The 22,561-nt window shown below is 49.6% G+C and overlaps 2 protein-coding genes and 1 pseudogene across 3 annotated transcripts; all 3 read left to right on the top strand.

Moving 5' to 3' along the window:
* Nucleotides 1-5,722: 5,722 nt before the first annotated feature.
* On the top strand, nucleotides 5,723-6,641 carry LOC311155176 (mas-related G-protein coupled receptor member D-like; the record flags this gene model as incomplete). Its single annotated transcript, XM_084208107.1, is given in 3 exon segments — nucleotides 5,723-5,852; nucleotides 5,855-5,884; nucleotides 5,887-6,641. Coding segments are annotated over 3 exon segments (915 nt in total).
* Nucleotides 6,642-13,319: 6,678 nt separating this feature from the next.
* On the top strand, nucleotides 13,320-15,342 carry LOC311155165 (proto-oncogene Mas-like; the record flags this gene model as incomplete). The annotated part of the gene is made up of 1 exon (XM_084208096.1): nucleotides 13,320-15,342. One exon carries the CDS (start codon nucleotides 13,320-13,322, stop codon nucleotides 14,295-14,297), a length of 978 nt encoding a protein of 325 aa, XP_084064222.1. The 3' UTR covers nucleotides 14,298-15,342.
* A 4,712-nt stretch (nucleotides 15,343-20,054) lies between these two features.
* LOC311155160 lies at nucleotides 20,055-21,598 on the top strand (annotated as a pseudogene). The gene has a single exon. The product of its transcript is annotated as an uncharacterized misc_RNA (transcript).
* Nucleotides 21,599-22,561: the final 963 nt, after the last annotated feature.

The following is a 22,561-nucleotide window of genomic DNA, read 5'->3' as shown; positions in this document are numbered from 1 at the left end:
GCAGTTGGTGGGAAAACTGCCTCCACTGTACCCAGCGCTGTTTTGCTCATATTTTACCATAATTAATTAATAAATTGATTGTTGCTTGACTATTGGCCTAGTCAAGCTTCTTATTTTAACAAATTTGGTGTGTTGGCCGGGAAATTTCCAAATCCATTGAGGGAGACTCCTGATCTCAGGGAGGCGCCCCACCAGGAGGCTTTTTGCCTCCGGTGGCCCTGAGTGACTGGGGAATCTTTCAGGGAAGAGGAAATTTTTTAAGGTAACTTATGAGCAAAGAATTTTGAGCTCCCGGAGTAGATTGCAGTAAATTCACCTGTAATAACTCATGCACGAAGACCCAGGCGAGAAAAGGAGGCTGTAAGTATCGCTTGGTTAGGTGGGATAATAACAGGTGTGCGAGTGTAAGAGTGTGAATGGTGTGTGTGTGTGGGACGTGACCTAGTCACGAAGTGATCCTGGAGTTCTTCTAACCTTGGTTTCGTCTCCTCGCGAGGGGAACGGCAGGTGAAGGAACGAAGTGAATGAAGTAGGATTTTCGGTATATAAAAGGTCGGGCGTGAGACGAGATAATAGTTAAGGGGGATTTTTGTTCTTTAGAACATCAGAGGCAGGAGGCGGTACTGGTAGAAGGGACTTTTTATTAGAAAATTCCTTGACAAAAAGGGACCAAGGTCTGAACAAGTGTGGTTGAGGCAAATTGAGGGAACACCTGTTAGGATAAAATGGGTAAATGCGAAAGCAAGAACCCAGGAGCTGGTATAAACCAGCAGGAAAATAGAGGTACTGAAGGTACTGGAAAAAGAGGGAGCATTTTGCCAGATATACCCCAAGCAGAGCCCCCTTAGGGTAATGTTAAAATCATGGAATAAATGTGAAAACCGGAGAGGAAAAAGTAAGGAGAAAATGATACCATATTGTATGGTAGAATGGACTAGGGAAATTAGACGACCTGATAATTCATATTGGCCAATGTATGAGTTGTCTGAAGGGTGGATCTGTCAGGCCTTGAATGCCTATGTAAATAAAAAGGACCCTGTTAACCAAGAAGAAAGCAATTATGCCGCTTTGTGGCATACGTCCTGGCCTACTCCCCTGTATGCATTAAAAACTCAGAACAGGATCCTGATACAGCTGTGGGGGAAATGTTAATCAAAACTCAGTTTGTGGCAAAATCATGGGAGGATATTAGGAGGAAAGTTGAAAAGTTGGATGGCTGGCAGGAGAGAGATTTACAGGAATTGTTAAGGGAAGCGCAGAAAGTTTATGTAATGAAGAGAAGGCAAAAGTTCAAGCTAAGGTTTTTGTGGCTGCAGTAAAAGAGGTTCAGAAGGGCGGTGCATCTTCAGGAAATGCTAAAACCACCCGAAAAAATAACAGGTCATGGTTCGAAAAGACCTACCTACTTTTACTGTGGGGTTGAAGGTCATGTTACAAGGTTTTGCAAGAAATGAGAAGCAGACCAAAAACTGTTTGCAGAAGATTGGAGGTGTCAGGGGCTCTATTTACTGGGGACCAGAACATCACAAGAGCCCTTGATAAAATTAAAGATAGGTCCCCCAGGGTGAAGAATGTACATTTTTAGTAGATACAGGTGCTGAAAAATCAACAGTGCAAAGATTACCAAAAGGATGCAAAATCAGTGGGAAAACAGCTCAAGTAATTGGAGCAAAAGGGGAAGCCTTTAAGGTTCCCATTACTGAACAAGTACTAATTGAAGCAAAAGGAAAATTGGATATTAGTGATCTATTATTAGTTTCGGAAGCAGAATGCAAATTCACTGGGTAGAGACCTTATTTTATCTCTGAATATGGGGATTAAGCCTCAAAATGATCAATTAATGGTACAATTGTACAAATTGATGGACCAGGATGAGAATAAAATATGTCCGGATGTCTGGTTCACTCCTGGGGAGATCGGTAAATTAACTGCTTATGGAGTGCTCACCCAGGATTGGGGAGGAGACAGAAAGCCGGTGAGGTATTATTCAAAATTACTGGACCCTGTCAGCTGGGCATGGCCAGTATATTTGCAAGCTATAGTAGCAACAGCCCTTCTGGTAGAAGAAGCAAAAAAAAAAAAAAAAAAAAAAAAATTACATTCAGAGCTCCATTAGTAGTATATACCCCCCACAACGTTAGAAGCATATTGCATCAAAAAGCAGAGAAGTGACAGCTCACTGACAGCTGGATTTTAAAGTATGAAGCTATCTTGATACATTCCCCTGAACTGGAACTTTAGGTCACTCCTGCTCAGAACCCTGCACAATTTCTCTATGGGGAGCCAACTGCAGAGCTCACTCATAACTGTGTAGAATTAATTGAATTACAAACAAAAGTGAGACCAGATTTGAGTGAGACAGAGTTATCTGGTGGGGAAAAATATTTTATCGGTGGCTCGTCCAGGGTGATAGGAGGGAAATGCAATTCAGGATATGCTATTGTAGAAGGGGAAAACATGTCTGTAATAGAAAGAGGAAAAATCAGTTCCAGCTGGTCAGCTCAAGCTTGTGAATCGTTTGCTTTATACCGAGCTTTAGAACTTTTAAAGGATAAGGTGGGGGCTATTTATACAGACTCAAAATATGCTTTTGGAATTGTACACACATTTGGAAAAATTTGGATGGAAAGGGGGTTGATTAACACTCAAGGCAAGAAACTGATCCATCAGGAGTTAATAATTAGAGTGCTTGAAGCCTTGAAAGGACCCAAGAGAATAGCTGTGGTGCATGTAAAAGGTCACCAGCGGGGGTCAAGCTACTTAGTAAGAGGAACTAACACAGCTGATGAAGCTGCAAAGGAGGCAGCTTTTAAATTAAAAGAGACCATCCAGCTGAACACTATAGAAGAAATTCAGGAGGAACTGCCAAAAAGTTATAGTACTCAAGAGCAGGAAGTTATAAAAAGATTGGAAGCTAAGAAAGAGCAGGGAAAGTGGGTACTCCCAGATGGAAGAGAGATTTTACCTAAGGCTTATGCTCGAAGGATTCTGAGCCAGTTACACCAGCGTACTCATTGGGGAACAAAAGCCTTATGTGATCATTTTTTAAAATATGGATGTATTGGAATTTTTGAAATAGCAAAACAAATAACACAGGGGTGTTTGACTTGTCAAAAAGTTAACAAAAAGGTAATGAGACAGGCTCCAACCAGTGGTAGAAAAATAGCCTACCGACCATTTGAAAGGGTTCAGGTGGTTTATACTGAACTACCAAGGGTGGGCAGATGGAAATACTTGTTGGTATTAGTAGATCAACTAACTCATTGGGTGGAGGCCTACCCGGCTGCCCAAGCCACGGCAAAGTTTGTAGTTAAAATATTGCTGGAACAAATTATTCCCTGATTTGGGGTTATTAGGGCCACAGATTCTGATTAGGGCTCCCATTTTACTTCCAGTATTATAAAAGGAGTAACACAAGCCATGGGTATTTCCTGGGAATATCACACCCCTTGGCACCCCCAGAGCTCTGGGAGGGTGGAAAGAATGAACCAAACTATAAAACAACAATTAACAAAATTGATGATTGAGACCCAAATGTCATGGGTAAAATGTTTACCTTTAGCATTACTTAATATAAGAACACTTCCAAATGCAGACATGGGACTTTCTGCCTATGAGATGCTTTATGGAATGCCCTTTTCCCAGGAGGTACCCCAAACATCAGTAGTTGTAGCAGATATGACTATTCAAAAATACATCCAGAAGATGGGACAATATGTCCTAGAACTAAGGGAAAAAGGGGTAATTGCTCAATCAGCTCGTCTAGGATTTAGCATACACCGAATAAAACCAGCTGACTGGGTACTAATTAAAAGCTGGAAGGAAGGAAGTTTGTCTCCTAGGTGGGAAGGTCCATATTTAACTCTGCTGACCACCGATACCGCCGTCCGAACTGCGGAAAAGGGCTGGACCCACGCGTCACGCGTCAAAAGCCCAGCGGAACCACGGACAGAGGAGCCACCGACAGAGCCGGTCTCTGAAGCCCAGTGCAGAATTGCATCTACCCCCGGAGAACTGAAAGTGAAGTTAAAGAGAGACTGATGTATGTCACGAAAATGCTCCTACCTTAAGCTGCAAAACCAATTGTACTCACGAGAGGTAGAATGTACTACTCCAAACTGTAAGTGTTATCCATGGGGTTGCTTTAAGTGTATAGAGTGTGAAGAATTGTGGTATACAAACCTACCAAGGGGACAGATCCCTAATGCTCTCTGCCGAAATTGTATAAAAGAAATAGAAAAAGAAACTGATAAAACGTTGTGGGCTGCAGTAAGGAAAGGGTATATTAAAACAGGTGATAAAAATTGGTGGAAAACTTGGGTACATGGGACACGAGCAGGAATTGATTTGCAGGAAGTACCAAAGGCCAAGTTAGAAAAAAAGAGTGTGACAAAGGCAATTGGATACCTGGCAAATATCAAATAAAAGCAAGAGAGTGGCAGGAAGCCAAATATCACTGGAAAAGGGGAAGCACATATACCAACCCTGTTGGGGTTGGTATATGTGCTTGGGGTTGGTATATGTGACCTTAGGGGCCAAGTAGCCCAAATTAAAAAGAATTGGGCCATTCCCATGATAAAGAGAGAACTGAAGGCTCATAAGGCAAAAGGCAAAAATGAAACAAAAGATATCAGTGACTAAATCCCAAGGTATAAACTCTGCTACCGAGAAGATCTACATCTCGGCCCTTGGATGCAACCCAAGGGGCCTTGAGAGAGGTAGAGAGTTAAACTCCCTGAGGATTATTTTCACTGTATTGATCATTGCACCCGAAGCAATGGGCCTTAATAGCGTCACTCCTGAGCTCCACATAATCCATGAGCAAGCTGCAGGATCAGAGCCTATTGCTCTGGCTGTCTGTGACAAATGCAATCATACTGTCTGGACCGGGAGAAACAGGGAATCAGTATTTATGGCATATTCCCAAGTTAGTGAAGTGTGCTATGACCACAGCAAATTAAAAGTGTGCACTATGGGTGGCAAATTTTACTGGGTTGGAGAAAATTTAAAATACGGACAAAAGGTTTCTCCCAAGGATGGGCCCGTGTTAACCAATTTTCTCAAGGATGACGATGAACGAATTTGTCTGCGATACTCAAACTCCTTTTGTTGAGTAAGGGGTAGGGAAAGAAGGGACCCAGAGAGCAGAATGAAACAAATGACTCAAAAACTGGAGAAGCAAGAATCGGAAGCAAAAAAGAAGAGGATGGAACAGGAAAAGCTAAATGAATTAAGCGAACAATACAAACAGTTAGAACAGCAGTATAGTGATTGGGGTTTTCTGACTTCAAATAGGAACCTTTTTGTAGATCTAATGCAGGAAATTGCCACAGAATTATGGATATCCAACTGTTGGATTTGGGGGGGATTAAAATCAGCTGAAAAAGGGCCATGGAAGGGTGAGAGTCTAGCTCCAGAGCAATTTCTAAAATGGAACCATACTCAAATTTCCAAAACACTGAAACGGCCTGAGGGATGGATTTTAAATCATCATTTATACCCTCTTATTTATCAATCCCCTGCACACCAGCCAAACCCTCCCACCCCACCATTTCCACTGCCCTCCTCCCCTGCACATCTCACTCCTCCCCACTGAACCCTTCCCACTGCAGGGAGCTGCTGAGGAGCCACATGGTCCATCCCTGGGTTCTCCAAGCACTGACTGCCCATCCACTCTGACCACAGCCAGGGCCACATCCCACTGCCTGCCCAGGGTCCATCCATGGAGGTGGGCACTGTGTCCCCATCTCCTGCCTCACTCACTGAAGGAGATGATCTGTGTGAGACAGATGTCACCACTGTGGCCATACACAGTGTGACACTGCTCATCTGCCTCTCTGGGCTGGCTGGGAACTGGCTGTCATCTGGTTCCTAACCCTGAAAAGTAGAACTCTGGCATCTTTGATATGGCTGTTGTCGACTTCCTCTTCCTTCTCTTCACAGTCCCCTGCACCCTCCTCTTCCTGGTGGAGGACATATTCTGCTCTCCTATAGTGCCCCTGATGTACCTGAATTTCCTTTTCCAGCTGTCAGTGGTTTCCTACTACTGGGCGCTGTTATGGCTGATGCCTAGGAGACCTATTGTATATATGGACAAGCTCTGGAAGCTCTGCTGCCGCTGGGACCTTCCTCTGCACCTGAGGTTGTTGGTGGGAAGTGTCCAATCCTGGGCCTTCCTTGCTCTCTTCACTGTCATTCCCACAGTGACATTGCTGTGCCCGTCACACCAGCAGGAGCACTGCCGGGCAGCTCTCATCTCCATGAATGCCATCATGCTGCTGCTCTTTGTTGCACCTGTGGTCATTTCCACCACAGTGGATTTCCTTAAGGCCAAGTGGAGCTCCCAGCAGCAGCAACCCAACAGGTGTGACCTCATTATCTTCGTCAGTGTGCTCTTCCCTCTCCTCCTCAGCATCTGCAATTTCCTGCAGCAGCTCAGTTACATCACTGTGTCCTCACAGGTTGTTTTCCTGCTCACCTGCATCCACAGCAGCATCAAACCCTTCATCTACTTCTTGGCAGGGCAGCACTGGAGGCCCTTCTCCATGGGGTCCCTCTGGCTCTCGCTCCAGAGGGTCTTTGAAGAACCGAAAGAAAAAGCAGCCCGCAGAAATAATCCTGCCATGGACACGGGGGTCTGAGCATGTTGATCCCTTCCACCGCTCTGCTGATGAACCCAGGAGAGTGGCTGAAGGTCTCCTTGAGCCTCCTGATTAATCAATATCCACAGGATCATATTGTATTTGCAGGGTGCCCAGACAAAGGAAGGAATGATGAATCTGACTCCATCTTCTCATGAGGCTAATTTATTATTTTATGATACTATGTTATATTAAAAAATACTAAGCTAAACAATACTAAAGGATACAGAAAGGATACTTACAGAATGCTGAAAAGTTAATAATGAAAATTCAGGACCCTTGAGAGTCCCGAAACAGCTTGGCCCAAGTTGGCCATTGCCTCAAAACAACTCAAAGCAGAAACCAATGAAAAAATCACCTGTGTGATAAACAATTGCCAAACACATTTGAAAGGAGCAAAACACAGGAGAAGCGAATGAGATGAAATTGTTTTCCTTTTTCTCGAAGGCTTCTCTATTTCCCAGGAGAAAAATCCTGGGCAAAGAGATTGTTCAGAACATATGCATGTGACAGGATCACCATTCCCGTGGTGCTGTATTGCTGCAGGAGAAGGGAGCAGGGGCATTGCCTTGGGTGATTTTTGTGGCATGCTCTGCAGGGAGCACACTGGAGCATGGCTTTCCTCCTCCCTCCTGCATCCACATGGCTCCAAGCAGTGCAGCTGGGCTCAGTGCTGTTCCCCAGCTCTATTCCCCATGGAATGGCCCTCATGGCCTCAGCCCCAGGGAATGAACTCCATCTCCTTTGGCTCAGCAGATGAGTTCCATGGTGTTTGCCTGCAAAGAATGGGACACCCTAATCCCTGGGGACACACCCAGCACGGGCTGGCAGTGATTTCCCAAATCCCTGCAGGGCTGGTGCCTCCCGATGGCAGGAGAGGGGTTGGGATCACAGGCAGCATCCTTCCCCTTCTGTCCAGCAGAGCCAGCCCTGCATTCCCAGCTGATGGGAAGGGACACCAGAGCTGGGAGAGCTGGGGAGGGACAGCAACATTCCCTTATCCTTTCAGTGTGAATTTGTCACATTTTTGAATCCCAGAATTAAATCCTTCTGAGTAAAGTGCAGGGTTGATAGTGAATTCCACTGAACTCCTGTGCCCGGACCAAAAAGCACATGGAATATGGAAGTTCCCATCACCAGATGCTTGGACCATTTAATTGCACAGAGATGAGGGGGCTGTGCTGCTCTTCTGCACAATGGGGCCATCCATCCTCTGGTTCCCCAGCATCAGTGCCCAAGGAAGCCCTGGACCACCTCCATCCTGAACCTGGCCACCCTCAGGAGGAGCTGCACAGCCACTCTGCACAGCAGCTTCAGCCACAGCCCAGCCTGTCCTGGTCTCTGTCATTCTGGAACAACCCCTCAGACAGGTTTGGATTCATGGTTTTTGTTTCCTTGCACTGTGGTAGTTCCAGAATTTATTGAAGAAACAATACCTAGGCTTCACTGCAGAGCCTGTCTCTGTTAAATAGTGTCGAAAATGGCTCATTTCCTTCTTTTATCCCATTCTAAAGCCTCTGGCTGGTCTGTGAGCAGGGCAGGTACCTGTCTCATACCAGAGCCCTTCCTAAGGCACGTGCCTGCAAGGGTTCGGATGATGTTGGAATGCCAAGAGCTCCTCATTCCTCCTGGGAGAGACCTGGGCAGCAGCCAGAGCCCTTGTTCAGGGGGAAGTTGTCCCTCCTTTTCCACTGCCTTAAATCCAGGGGAAAGCAACGTGCCACTGCCTCTGGAAAGGGAAGTGAGAGAGAAAGCCATGGGTGGTGAGTCAGGCTTTGGCGACACACATGAGAGAGAGACTTTGACATCTGAGAGGGTTTTTCTCTCCCTTTTGCCTCTTTGCCTTTCCATTGGAAAGCAAAAACTTTCCACGGAACCTCCTATCCTGGAGAGAACAACTCTGCCAGGGGGGTCGTCCCAAGGCAAAGTGCAGGAGGATCATGATCTTCCAATGTACTTTTTCTACTTCCCTGCCCCTTCTGGTCTCCAGTGTCACCCAGGCCACTCCCCACCTGAGCTTCTTTTCAAAATAGCAAAGATTTCAAAGGAAAAGTTTTCCTTTGTGTCCTTGCCCATGGCAGAAGAAAAGGTGGAATGAGATGATCTCTAAACTTCTTCCAACACAAACCATTCAATGAGGATTCCTCACGTCATTCAGCATCCACCCCAGGCAGGTGTTCCCCTGCTGCACACAGCACCAGCCTGACAGAGCTCAAGGAGCATTTGGACAATGCTCTCAGGCACAGGCTGGGATTGTTGGGATGTCCAGTGCAGAGCCAGGAGATCAACTCCATTATTCTTGTGGATCCCTCCCAACTCTGGATATTTTATGGCTCTGTTTCATGATGTCTTCCATTCATGACGATTCCACTTGATGATGATTCCACTCTGTTGTCCCTATTCCCTGGCACTGGCACATCCCCAAAAGCCCTCTGCAAGGCAGCACTACCAGAGGGGGTGAATTCCTTTGCACAGCTCCCAGCAGGAAGTAAATCAGAGGGTGGGCACTGCTGCTGGCCGAGGAGCCAGAGCACAGCCCCATTCCCACCATCCCACACAGGCACAGCAGCAGCAGCAGCAGCGTGACAGGCACTTTGCTCCACTGCCTGTTGGCACACTGGCTCCAGCTGTCCTGGCTCTCCTCATTCCAGCTCCCCTTGGATGCCTTCCCACCGGGCTGGCTCCAGCAGGCAGGGCTGGCTCCCTCCGTGGCAGGGCACAAAGTGCTCCTGGTGACACCTCTGCTGCTTCTGCTCCCCTCACACAGCTGGAGGGGTGACCAACAGAGACACCAGAGCAACGCTGCTGTCCCCCAAACGTGGCTTTTCCCATCTTTTCCCAGCCACAGCTTCCATGTGGAGCAGCACAGGGAGGGCTGTGGACAGGACAGAGGGCAAGTAGGATGTGGGAGCCTGGCCTGCTGTGCCTGGCACAAAAGCCAGGAGATACCTCCTTCCTGGCTGTGGGCAGGACAGCGCTGGTGCAGGAAAACATTTGGAGAAGGAAGGATTTGCCCATGGAGATATCAGAGAGCAAATGGCTTTGGGATGGATCTGAGCTGGACTCTCAGGTGTCAGCTGATATCACTGAGCTGCTGGATGCCTTCAGCAGGACACCCATTTCAATATTCCCTCCCTTTTCCCACACTATTTATGGCTTTTAATTCCCTACAGACCTCAGTTCTGCCCCCACAATCCATACCCAGGTTCCACCCAAAGAGGGGGCCCTGATTAAGGTAGAAGAGAAGAGTCTGACCTCGTTTCCTCTGGCAGCCTGGAGAACTTCCCCGCAGTGCACTCCCCTCACCTCCACCCTCCAGCTGCTGTCCCTGGCCGGGATCTTCAGGAGGCTCCCTGCAATGGTCCCTTGGGAAAGGGGAGCGCAGCCCAAGGGCGGCTGAGCCCCAGCAGCGCCCGGCGCGGGCTCTGTCCCAGCTCCTGCCACAGCCCCTGCTCTCCGTGCTGCCTCGTGTTCTCCAGGGCTCTCACACACAGGCAGCTGCTCCAGAGCCTGCCACGGGAGCAGGGCTCTGCTCCTCATCTGCTCTGCACTCTGCCCAGCAAATGAGCAACAGGAGAGAGCCTCAGCAACCACACCTGTGGCCAAGGCACTTGGTCTCCAGCTCAGCCTCTTCCTTCATGTTTAAAGCAACTCCAATCCCAAAATCTTGTCTTTTGAACTGCATGAACTTGCCCCCTCTCTTTCCTGTGCCTGGATCCTTAGGACCCTGCACTACAAATGTGCTGTGAGAGTTTTATTTTTTGTTCAAATCTTGTTTTCCCCCTTGTATACTGCAAGTTCAGTGATATTTCACCATGCATTTTCCAAGAGGATTCATGCAATAACCAATTCTGTGCATGATCTGGAGCACTGGCACACAGCAGAGGGATGATTTAGGATTTCGGCAATGTCATTTCTGTGAAGACGTAAATCCATGCTGCTCTCTTGGCTTTAATCCTTAGAAAGTTGCAGGTTTCATCTGAGTCATCTTCTACACTCCGTTGGGAGTCAGACAACAGCCTACAGTGAATTCCAAGCAATTCCTAGGAAGGTGAGGTGAGATGATTCCTACCCAGCCTGACATGTGCCTCAGGGATCTGGGATGCTCCTCCTGGAAACTGCTGGCCCTGGGACCAGAATTGCCCCCTCTCTTCCCTGCTGACTCCGTGTTTGTGTCCCCAGCTATGGAATCTCACATCCCCTCACCAGCCCAATCCTCTCAAGGGCAAACACTTCATGATCCAGGAGCTGATGGGGCTCCAGGAGAGTTGGAGAGGGACTTTGGATGAGGGCATGGAGTGACAGGACAAGGGGGAATGGCTTCCCACTGACAGAGGGTGCAGTCAGATTGCGTATTGGGAAGAAATCCTTCCCTGTGAGGGTGGTGAGGCCCTGGCACAGGTTGCCCAGAGGGCTGGGGTCAGGTAAAAACAAACACAAGGGCTCCACAGTCCGAGGAGAAGGAGGATGAGCCCTAATGAGGAGCTGGAAAGGGGATCACAGCATCCCAAAACTTGGTCCCTGATAGCTTTCATTGCATCATCAGGGTGATTGGCAGTAATTAGGGTGGGCTCTAAGTGCTGATGACCTGGCTGCAAGCAACTGAGTGCTGTCCTTTCCTTAGGCTGTGTGAGCCTGCATTGGAATGACAGAAATGGGAATTCTCAGCTCAGTTCGCTTTCTTGGGGCCAGGGAAAATTTTGGCAATGATCCCAGGCCTCTTCCCAGAATGGGAGGGGTTTCTGAGAAGCACCCGGATGCTTGCACAGTGCTGTGAGCACTTCCAGCACTGAGAGCAGCATTCCAGTGCCACCAGCAGCTCTCTGCTGCTGGAGGGACAATGACCCCTCAAGGTAGAAAAATGAGAAATTGTTGAAATCTGCTGAGAGAGGGAAAGCATTTGAAGAATGTCTCATTTGGAAAAGTTTCTAACCAGGAAGAAATGAGGAGCCATTCAAAGAAATCTGCATGTCGAGCTACTTCCTCTAGAGCAGAAAAAAAAGTCAAGACAAATGACTCTGAGAAAGTGAAATTCTGACGTAGCCAAAGATTAAATTTCCGACTCTCCCGCCAAGCCTTGCGAAACAACCCCAGGACAGGGCACAGGGAGGAGCCAGCAGGACAGGAGTGGGGAGCTCCTGGTGATCTGGGCACTTTCTCCTTCATGTCCCTGACCTGGCAGGAGCCGCTTTAGGACACGGATCCCAAAGGAGCAAGAGGTACCAGGGAGCGCCGCTGATCTGCACAGACCCCTTTGCCTGCTGCTGCCCCACAGGGAACAGGTCAGTGCAATGTTTGCCTTCCTCCCTACCCCACCTTCCTCTCCTCCAGCAGCTGCTCTGCTCCTGCCACCCTCTCCCGGTGACCCCAGTGCCCTCCACAGCTGTATCCTAATACTGAAAGTGGCCAGAACAAACTTTCTAACACAATGCAAAGCTTGAGGAAGCAGGAATTCTTTACCTGCACAGGACAGGTAAAGAATTCCTGCTTGTATTGTTTGTATGGTGAGACTTTACCACTAGGTATTAATCCATTATAACCACATGTAGGCATCAAAAGGTTTTTCCTATCTAATACATAAACACCATTTTCCTAGAACTCATTTCCAGGCATCCACCTCCTCCTGCAAGTCCTTTTATGATCCTGGAGGTTCATTAAGTGGGGTCTCTCTGGTGGTCATATTCAATGAATGCTACGATATTGAAGCTGCCCTTGCTTTGAACTTTTCCTCTGGCCATGCACTGTTGCTTCCTGTTCCAGAATTTTCCCCAAAATCACTGCAGGCCTCCTTATCTGTTCCTGCACAGGTTCCTGCCATGTTTGCCATCCCGTGTGCAGCCTTTACATCCTGTGAGAAACAACTGCCCACTTTTTAAAATTTTCAAAGGTTTATTAAACCTTAACAAAAAATGCAACAAATGGACCAAATAAGGAGAAGCAGACCTGGGAGCTTCCCCCATGGCTGCCTACCACGTGGCTGGCTGATCTCCAAGATGGATGCTTCACCTTTGATACCCCGGGGGTTGCATCAGCTAAACCTGGCCCCTCCCAAAGTCTGTCTGTCAGCCCTTCTTTGTGTTTATTGGTGGAGCCTGCCGTCTTGCAACTTGACTGCAGGGTCAGGTGTTCTCATGCTGAACATCCCCCCCAGCAATGAGCTTTTGTGCACCCCTTCTTTCTACCTGCCCTAGATGACTCAGGCTCTCTGATGGCAACAATACAAGGGAGGGACAAGGGGACTATGGGGAGAACAGGGGACATCTAAGCAACAGACTACAGTAACATAATTATACATCAATAAAGCTTCTATTAATATTCACACAGTATTCATTCCTTAACTGTGAGAGCCAATCATCCCATTATCCATCTATAACACATCCTTTTAAAATTTTGGCCATTTTACTTTTAAACAACTTCAGAAGAACTGAAAAATGTTTATTCTCTATGTTATTTATCAGCCTCCTGCCAAACAGCCAAACCCTCCAACCTCCCTCTCCCACCCCACAATTCCCACTGCCCTCCTCCCCTGCACATCTCACTCCTCCCCACTGAATCCTCCCCACTGCAGGGAGCTGCTGAGGAGCCACATGGTCTGTCCCTGGATTCTCCAAGCACTGACTGCCCATCCACTCTGACCACAGCCAGGGCCACATCCCACTGCCTGCCCAGCGTCCATCCATGGAGGTGAGCACCGTGTCCCCTCTTTTCACTTCACCAGCTGATGCACCTGCTCAGTGTGAGATCAATGTCTCCAACATGGCCATGCACTTTGTGACGCTGCTCGTCGGCCTCTGTGGGCTGGCTGGGAACGGAGCTTTCCTTCGGCTCCTCCACATTAATCCCAACACTGACTTCATCTTCAACCAGGCCATCACAGACTTCCTCTTCCTCATCATCATTGTTCCTTCCACCTTCCTCTTCCTTGTGGAGGAGGTTTCCTGCTCTACTATAATGTCCCTAATATATTTGAGCTTTCTTTTCTATGTGTCGCTGTTCTCCTACAACGTGGGCCTGTACCGGCTTATGTTCATCAGCATTCAGAGGTGCAGGTCCATGCTATGCCTCTTTTTCTGTGGTTGCCAGCTTCCTGAGCGCCTGGTGTTGGTGGTGATGAGTGTCCTGTTCTGGGTTCTCCTGTTCCTTGTCACTGCTGTCAATCCCACTGTGACTTCCCAGTGCCAGTTACACGAGCAGGAGCAATGCCAGGTGGCTCTCACCTCCATGTACGCCCTCAACATCTTTCTCTTTGCTGTACCCATGGTCATTTCCAGCACAATCCTCTTCATTCATTTCAAGCCTGGATCCCAGCAGCAGCAGAACAGGAGGGTCGACATTGTTGTCTTCCTCGTTGCACTCTTCAGTCTGCCCCTCAGTCTCTGGTCTCTGCTGCAGCAGCTCGGTTACACCTCTGTGCCCTCCCAGGCGCTTTTCCTGCTCACCTGCATCACCAGCAGCATCAAACCCTTCATCTACTTCTTGGTGGGGAGCTGGAAGAGAGACTGCTCCATGAGGAGCTGCTGGACACACTGCTCCATGGAGAGCTGCAGGAAGCACTCCTCCATGAAGTCCCTAAGGGAGGCCATCCACAGGGTGTTTGAGGAGCCAGAAGAAAACACTGCCCACAGCAATGATCCTGCCATGGACACAGTGATCTGAGCCTGTTGATCCCTTCCTGCTCGGCTGAAGGACCCCGGGACAGTGGCTGAGAGATTCCTTGAGTCTCCTGATCCACACATACCCACAGGGTCCCCCTCCCTGTGCTGGTGCATCCCCAGCCCCTTTCCAGGCCGCTCTGGGCTCGGATCCGTGCTTGTGAGGCCTCAGCCTTGAGGAGCAGCCCCTGGGCTCAGCTCCTGTGGCGCTGATCAGAAACACCCTCTGCTCCCAGGAGCTGCTGCTGTCCAACGACCTCCTGGGGTTTCATCCACAGCCTTGGGAATGGTTTTGCTCCCCTGAATGCCCCAGCATCCCTGCCCTCCCGCCGTCACGGGAAGCTGCCGGCCCCAGGTGTGGCCAGGGTGGGACATTGCTGTGAGCGCCGCCATCCCTGGGGCCTGTGAGCAGCGCCCAGAGGAGACCTTGGAGCTCTCCTGGGCCCAGCAGCGCTGAGCAGGAGCTCCCTGGCACTGGGGCCTCTCCGGGCTGGGATCTCTCCCGGCTGCTGCCCTGGGCTGATCCCCGAACGCCGACGGCTCCTGGGCCGATCCCCCAGGGCTCGAGGCCCAGCCTTGGCACAGGGAGGAGATGCAAAGGGATCTGCAGGGAGCACTGCACTGCCTGCCAGGGGAATTCTCACAGGCACCTTGCACTGACTGTCTGTCTGTCTGTCTGTCTGTCTGTGTGCACACACGTGTGCGTCTGCCATGGCCAATGTGGCAGGAATGCCGCTCTCTGGTGTGGGAGTGCCTGAGACATCTGAGCGAGTCAGGCCTGGAAGCAAGGTTAAGGCATGAGGTACCATTCCAGCTAAATGCTGTTCATGTTCTTTCTTTGCTGAATTGTTTATTTAAAGGTACAAAAGTAGGAATGGCTGGGAGAAACACAGACACAGCTCATGGTCCTTGACAGAGCAGGGCAGGAGCAGGGCGGTCATAGGGGAAAAGTCAGCCCTGGGGAGGTTTTCAGAGGGTTCCAGAATGGTCAGAGAGTTCTGGAAGTGTCTGGAGGAGGTCAGGAAGGGTCTGGATGCTGCTGATCCCAAATGTCCCACTTGGTGGGCAACAGAACCCAATGGGCAGCGCTTCAAGGTGGGGAGCAGTCACGGGATGGGATGGGATGGGATGGGATGGGATGGGATGGGATGGGATGGGATGGGATGGGATGGGATGGGGAGAGGGGTGGTGAGGGGAACTGGGAGTGATTCAAAAATCACACGTAATAAACTTTCAAGCACAATGGGAAGCAGTAGGAAGCAGGAATTATTTACCAGCACAACACACAGAAGGATCCCTCCATATTTCTGTTTGGGCTGAGACTTTACAACAGGGGTTTTGTCCATTATAACCACACAGAGTCATTTAAGTGCCTTTCTTATCTAATACATAAACATCACTTTCCTAGTACTTGTTTCCATGAATACACCTCCTTCTCCAAGTCTTTTCCTGGTCCTAGAGGATCATTGAGAGGGGTCTCTGGTGGTCATATTCACTGAGTGCTCTGATATTAAAGATGACCTTGCCTTGAACTTTTCCTTTGGCCATGTTGCAGAATTTGCTACAAATACAGAATTTCTGAAAAATTCTATTACAAGAATTTTCTTGTTACAGAATTTGCTACAAACCCCTGTGGGCCTCCTTATCTGTATCTGCACTGGCTCCAGCTGTGATTACCATCCTTCATTCTCCTGAGGAGAACACTGGAGCTGGGCTTTCCTCCTCCCTCCTGTGTCCTGGAACCCTATGGCCAGGAGGAGCAGGGACGCTGCTGTGGTCCCAGGTGGATCAGGGCAGGATCAGGGCTGTTGGGTGGAAATGGGGCCCCGTGGATGGTCTGGGGTGTTGGAGGTAGTTTCAAAGGGGTCAGGAGAAGGTAGGAGGGCAGGTGGGAATGGGTCTAGATTCTGCCAATCCCAAATCTCCCCACTGGAGGAGAGCAGAGCCTAACAGGCCATGCTCAGAGCGGGGGAACGGCTTCATCTGGGAAAGCTGTGGAATGTGATGGGATGGGGTGAGGATGGAAAGGGGATGGGGACAAGACAGGACAGACAGGATAGGATAGGATAGGATAGGATAGGATAGGATAGGATAGGATAGGATAGGATAGGATAGGATAGGATAGGATAGGATAGGATAGGATAGGATAGGATAGGATAGGATAGGATAGGATAGGATAGGATAGGGACCAGCCCAGCTCTGCTTCCTTTGGACCTGAGAATGTTTTGGCAATGATCATGGAGCTGTTCCCAGAATAAGAGCTGTTTCTGACAAGCAGACAGATGCTTCAGCGGCACTGCTGGCGCTGCCAGCATTCCAGTGTCACCAGCACCACCATCATCCCTCTGCTGCTGAAGGGACAATGACCCCTCAGGGAAGAGAAATGAGGAATGGCAGAAACCTGTCAAGTGAGGGAATGCAGTTGAAGAATGGGACACTCTACAGAGAAGGACTGTACCTAATTAGGGGGAAATGAGGAGCCACTCACAAATGTTATAAACAGGTATTATAGTGATTGACCCTCGCAAATGCTGAATGAATATTGTGTGCATTATAAGGCTAAAAGAAGCTCTGTTAAGCTTTGGAGTTTTTCTAATGTGAGTTCTGTGTTCATGTCAAAAGCTGTAAAGCTGATCTCTGACCATTGAGGGCAGTCCAAGCCCAAGGCGCTGCACAAGCCCCGGGAAGGCGGGATGGAGGCGGAACTGTGTTGGAAAAGCGGAATGTGCCTGAATGTGGGGGATGGATTACTGGGGGATGGCTTACCAAGAATGTACAAAGCCTGTTACTATTTTGGGCGGTGTGCCTGTGGATCTTATGTTGTCCCTTGTTGTAGTTTAATAAACTTTTTAAAATTTTAAGAAGTGAGGTGTCATTTTTCAGAAGAAAGAAAAAAACCACTTGATTTGTAGGGGGAAAAAATCAGGATCAACAACCCCGAGGCTGTGGAGCAATGACGGAGCAAAATTTTAAAACCATTTCCAACTGTGCTGTGACTGCATCAAGCCCTGGGAAACAACACCAGGACAGAGCACGGAGAGGAGCTAGAGAGATGGGAGTGGGGAGCTCCTGGTGATCTGGGCACTTTCTCCTTCATGTCCCTGACCTGGCAGGAGCCGCTTTAGGACACGGATCCCAAAGGAGCAAGAGGTACCAGGGAGCGCCGCTGATCTGCACAGACCCCTTTGCCTGCTGCTGCCCCACAGGGAACAGGTCAGTGCAATGTTTTCCTTCCTCCCTACCCCACCTTCCTCTCCTCCAGCAGCTGCTCTGTTACTGCCACCCTCTCCTGGTGACCCCAGTGCCCTCCCCAGCTTCCCCCTCCTCTAGCCTGTGCATCCCATCTGTATCCTGACACTGAATCGGCTGAAATAAATTTTCTAACACAATGGGAAGTGTTAGGAAGCAGGAATTCTTTACCTCCACAGCACACACAGAACATTTGGTGACAGGGGTTAGAATAGGGGTTTTATCCATCATAAGGTGTTCCAGGCTGCAAGGTAAGATGTATTCTATCACCATCTCTATGGCAGTTGTCTTTTGTCAAGTGGTCAGTTTTCCTTATCTCTCTCTGAGTGATCACAGTCACTTCTCTCTGGGGAGCGGACATCTGCTGATAACAGGCTATTGAATGTCACTGCATGACTGATAAGAACTACAGTATCCCATTGTGAGATGCTCCACCCAGAGGGAGGAGCCAAGCATTGCTACCCAGATATAATCGGGAGGTTCTGAAACACCAGCATGGCTTTCTCCACTGGATTCCCAAGAGGAACAGCAGCTGCCTCTTCTTTCACTGGATCTTTGGAGGAAGACTACACCCTTTTCTACAGGATCTCTGCTCCAGCAGAACCACACCTGACACTTCAGAAGGGCTGCAGCCACATTTCCTATTGGACAGATACCAACACTCTGACCAGGTGGAGTTCAGAGTCTGTCAGTGTTGTTCTAGTGTACTGTGTTGTATATTGTATCATTTTATTTTCTTCCCTATTTAAGAACTGTTATTTTCTGCTCCCATATTTTTTTGCCTGAGAGCCCCTTAATTTAAAATTTACAGCAATTTGGAAGGGTGGGGAGGGTTTGCATTCTCCATTTCAGGGAAGGCTCCTGCCTTCCTTAGCAGACTCCTGTCTTTCCAAACCAAGACATAAGCACACACAGTCATTAATGTGTGTTTCTTAGCTCATACATAAATATCATTTTCCTAGAACTAATTTCCATGTGTCCTCCTCCTACTGGGAGTACTAGACGGGCCCTGGAGGATCATTCAGAGGGGTCTCTGGTGGTTGCATTCACTGAGTGCTGAGATATTAAAGGTGACCTTGCCTTGAACTTTTCCTTTGGCCATGTGCTCTTGCTTCCTGTTACAGAATTTGCCCCAAAAACACTGCAGGCCTCCAAATCAGTTTCTGCACTGGCACCAGCCATGTTTACCATCCTGTGTTCTCCTGAGGAGCACATTGGAGCTGGGCTTTCCACCTCCCTCCTGGATCCTGGAACCCTATGGCCAGGGACACTGCCAGGGGTTCTGGGTGGAGCAGGGGAAGATCAAGGCTATTCAGGGAAAAAAAATCAGCCCTGGGTGGGTTCTACATGTAAGACGAATCTGCAGGGGTAAGGAGAGGGTCAGAGGGGGGTGGAGGGGGTCTGGATCCTGGCAGTCCCAGAGGAGAGCAGAGCCTGACAGGTCACACACAGAGTGGGGGAGCGGCTCCATCTGGGAAAGCTGTGGGATGGGATGTGAGGGGATGGGGTGAGGATGGAGAGTGGGGTGGGAATGGGGTGCAGAGATGGGGATAGGATAGGATAGGATAGGATAGGATAGGATAGGATAGGATAGGATAGGATAGGATAGGATAGGATAGGATAGGATAGGATAGGATAGGGACCAGCTCAGCTCTGCTTCTTCAGGCCATCAGGGAGGCTTTGGCAATGATCCCAGAGCTCCTCCCAGAATTAGAGTTACTTCTGACAAGCACCCAGCTGACTCACCAGCACTTCCAGCACTGCCAGAATTCCAGTGCCACCAGCACCACCATCATCCCTCTGCTGCTGGAGGGACAATGACCCCTCAGGGAAGAGAAACAAGGAATGATAGAAACCTCTCAGGAGAGGGAAGGCAGTCAGAGAATGGGATATTCTGCAGGGAAGGAATGTTTCTCATCAGGAAGGACTGACGAGCCATTTGAAAATTTCAGTTGGAGCTTTTGACAAAAGTCACTTCCTATGTGGGAAAAATCCCAAAGATAAAAAACTCTAAGGAAGTGATATTCTGACGTACCCAAAGCTGCAATTTCCAATTCCTCTGTGACTCCACCGAGCCCTGGGGAGCAACACCAGGACAGGGCACGGAGAGAGGAGGCAGAGGAATGGGAGTGAGGAGCTCCTGGTGACCTGGGCACTTTCTCCTTCATGTCCCTGACCTGGCAGGAGCCGCTTTAGGACACGGATCCCAAAGGAGCAAGAGGTACCAGGGAGCGCCGCTGATCTGCACAGACCCTTTTGCCTGCTGCTGCCCCACAGGGAACAGGTCAGTGCAATGTTTTCCTTCCTCCCTACCCCACCTTCCTCTCCTCCAGCAGCTGCTCTGTTCCTGCCACCCTCTCCCAGTAAGCCCAGTGCCCTCCCCAGCTCCTCCCATATCTGCCCTATCCCAGAACAGCCCAACCCTCCCACCTCCCTCTCCCACACCACCATTTCACCGCTCTCCTCTGCACATCTCAAATCCTCCCCTTGGAATCCTTCTCACTGCAGGGAGCTGCTGAGGAGCCACATGGTCCATCCCTGGATTCTCCAAGCACTGACTGACCATCCACTCTGACCTCAACCAGGGCCACATCCCACTGCCTGCCCAGCGTCCATCCATGGAGGTGACCACTGTGTCCCCATCTCCTGCCTCAGCCACTGAGGGAGATGATCTGTGTGAGCCAGATGTCACCACCATGGCCATACACAGTGTGACACTGCTCATCTGCCTCTGGGCTGGCTGGGAACAGGGCTGTGCTCGGCCTCCTCAGCCTGAAGACCTATAACTCTGGCATCTTTAAGCTGGCTGTCGCTGACTTCCTCTTCCTTCTTCTCACAGTCCCCTCTGTCCTCTTCTTCCTGTTGGAGGATGTGTCCTGCTCTGCTGTCATGCCCATGCTGTACCTGCCTTTCCTTTTCCAGCTCTCAGTGGTCTCCTACTACTGGGGGCTGTTCTGGCTCAGGCCTGCTGGCACTGTGCTCTATCTGTACAAGATCTTCCAGCGCTGCCGCTGGGACCTTTCTGAGCAAATGTGGTTGGTGGTGGGGAGTGTCCAGTCCTGGGCCTTCTTTGCTCTCTTCACTGTCATTCCCTCAGTGATATTGCTGTGCCACTCCCAAGAGCAGGCGCACTACCGTCCGCCTCTCATCTCCATGTATACCCTCATCCTGCTCCTCTTGGCTGCTCCCGTGGCCATTTCTGGCACAATTGACTTCATTAATGCCAAGTGGGGCTCCCAGCAGCGGCAGCCCAAGAGGCGTGACATGGTTGTCCACCTCACTGCACTGTTAACTCTCATCCTCAGTTTCTGCCATTTCCTGCAGCAGCTCGGCTACATCAACGTGCCCTCCCAGACTGTTTCCCTGCTCACCTGTACCAACAGCAGCATCAAACCCTTCATCTACTTCTTGGCAGGGAGCTCCTGGAGGGCCTTTTCCACGGTGACGTACTGGAGGCACTGTACAGTGAGGTCCCTCTGGCTCTCCCTCCAGAGGGTCTTTGAGTAGCAGAAAGAACAAACAGCCCACAGCAATGAGTCCCTCAGGAACATGGGGATGTGAGCCTCTTGATGGCTTTCACTGCTCTGCTGAAGGATCTCAGCACAGAGGCTGAGAGTTTCCTTGATAGTAATCAAGAATTCCTGATTAATAAATATCCATGGGGTCACCCTCCCCATGGTGATGTATTCCTGCAGGAGAAGGGAGCAGGGGCATTGCCTTGGGTCATTTTTGTGGGATGCTCTGCAGGGAGCACACTGGAGCATGGCTTTCCTCCTCCCTCCTGCATCCACATGGCTCCAAGCAGTGCAGCTGGGCTCAGTGCTGTTCCCCAGCTCTATTCCCCATGGAATGGCCCTCATGGCCTCAGCCCCAGGGAATGAACTCCATCTCCTTTGGCTCAACAGATGAATTCCATGGTGTTTTCAGGGAGCTCTTGCCTGCAAAGAATGGAACACATTTAATCCCTGGGGACACACCCAGCACAGGCTGGCGGTGATTTCCCAAATCCCTGCGGGGCTGGTGCCTCCCAATGGCAGGAGAGGGGTTGGGATCACAGGCAGCATCCTTCCCCTTCTGTCCAGCAGAGCCAGCTCTGCATTCCCAGCTGATGGGAAGGGACACCAGGTAGGGCTGCAGAGCTGGGGAGGGACAGCAACATTCCCTCATACTTTCAGTGGGAATTTGTCACATTCTTGAATCCCAGAATTAAATCCTTCTGAGTAAAGTGCAGGGTTGATAGTGAACTCCACTGAACTCCTGTGCCTGTAGCAGAAAGTACATGAAATATGGAAATTCCCATCACCAGATGCTTGGACCATTTAATTGCACAGAGATGAGGGGGTTGTGCTGCTCTTCTGCACAATGGGGCCATCCATCCTCTGGTTCCCCAGCATCAGTGCCCAAGGAAGCCCTGGACCACCTCCATCCTGAACCTGGCCACCCTCAGGAGGAGCTGCACAGCCACTCTGCACAGCAGCTTCAGCCACAGCCCAGCCTGTCCTGATCTCTGTCATTCTGGAACCACCCCTCAGTCAGATTTGGATTCATGGTTCTTCTTTGTTTCCACTGTGGTACAACTGATTGTAGGACATAGGATTATAATTGTTGAAGTTATTAAGGCTTGTGCTCACCAGAAGGCCCTGAGGGAAAGGCACAGCTGCAGGCTGAGGGCTGAGAGGCAGTCAGGAGAGCGGGATAGTCAGGTGGGAGTGAGATTCTGATTGGCTGGGGGAACACGTGGACAGCGTATGAGCAGGAATTTGATTAGATGGTAGGACACAGGGTCAGCAGCATTGCTGCTGAGTCAGCGAATGGATGCCCTCCTTCTGTTAAGTTCTGTTAGGCCTCAGTTTGGTTTCCATTACATCAGGTTGAGATTAAAGGTATAAACAGTGGCCGATTTTTACAATGAAGCGATCTCATTCAGATGCATATGGGGGTCCGTGTCACTTTGTTCCAAGTGCTACAAATGGAAGGCCTGAATCAGGACCTATAAAGGCAGCACAGGATGTGCTGTCC

This window comes from Fringilla coelebs (genome assembly GCF_963513975.1).
Source record: "Fringilla coelebs genome assembly, chromosome: 6".
Classification (NCBI taxonomy): Eukaryota; Metazoa; Chordata; class Aves; order Passeriformes; family Fringillidae; genus Fringilla; species Fringilla coelebs.
This window is presented reverse-complemented; position numbering and strand designations above follow the sequence as displayed.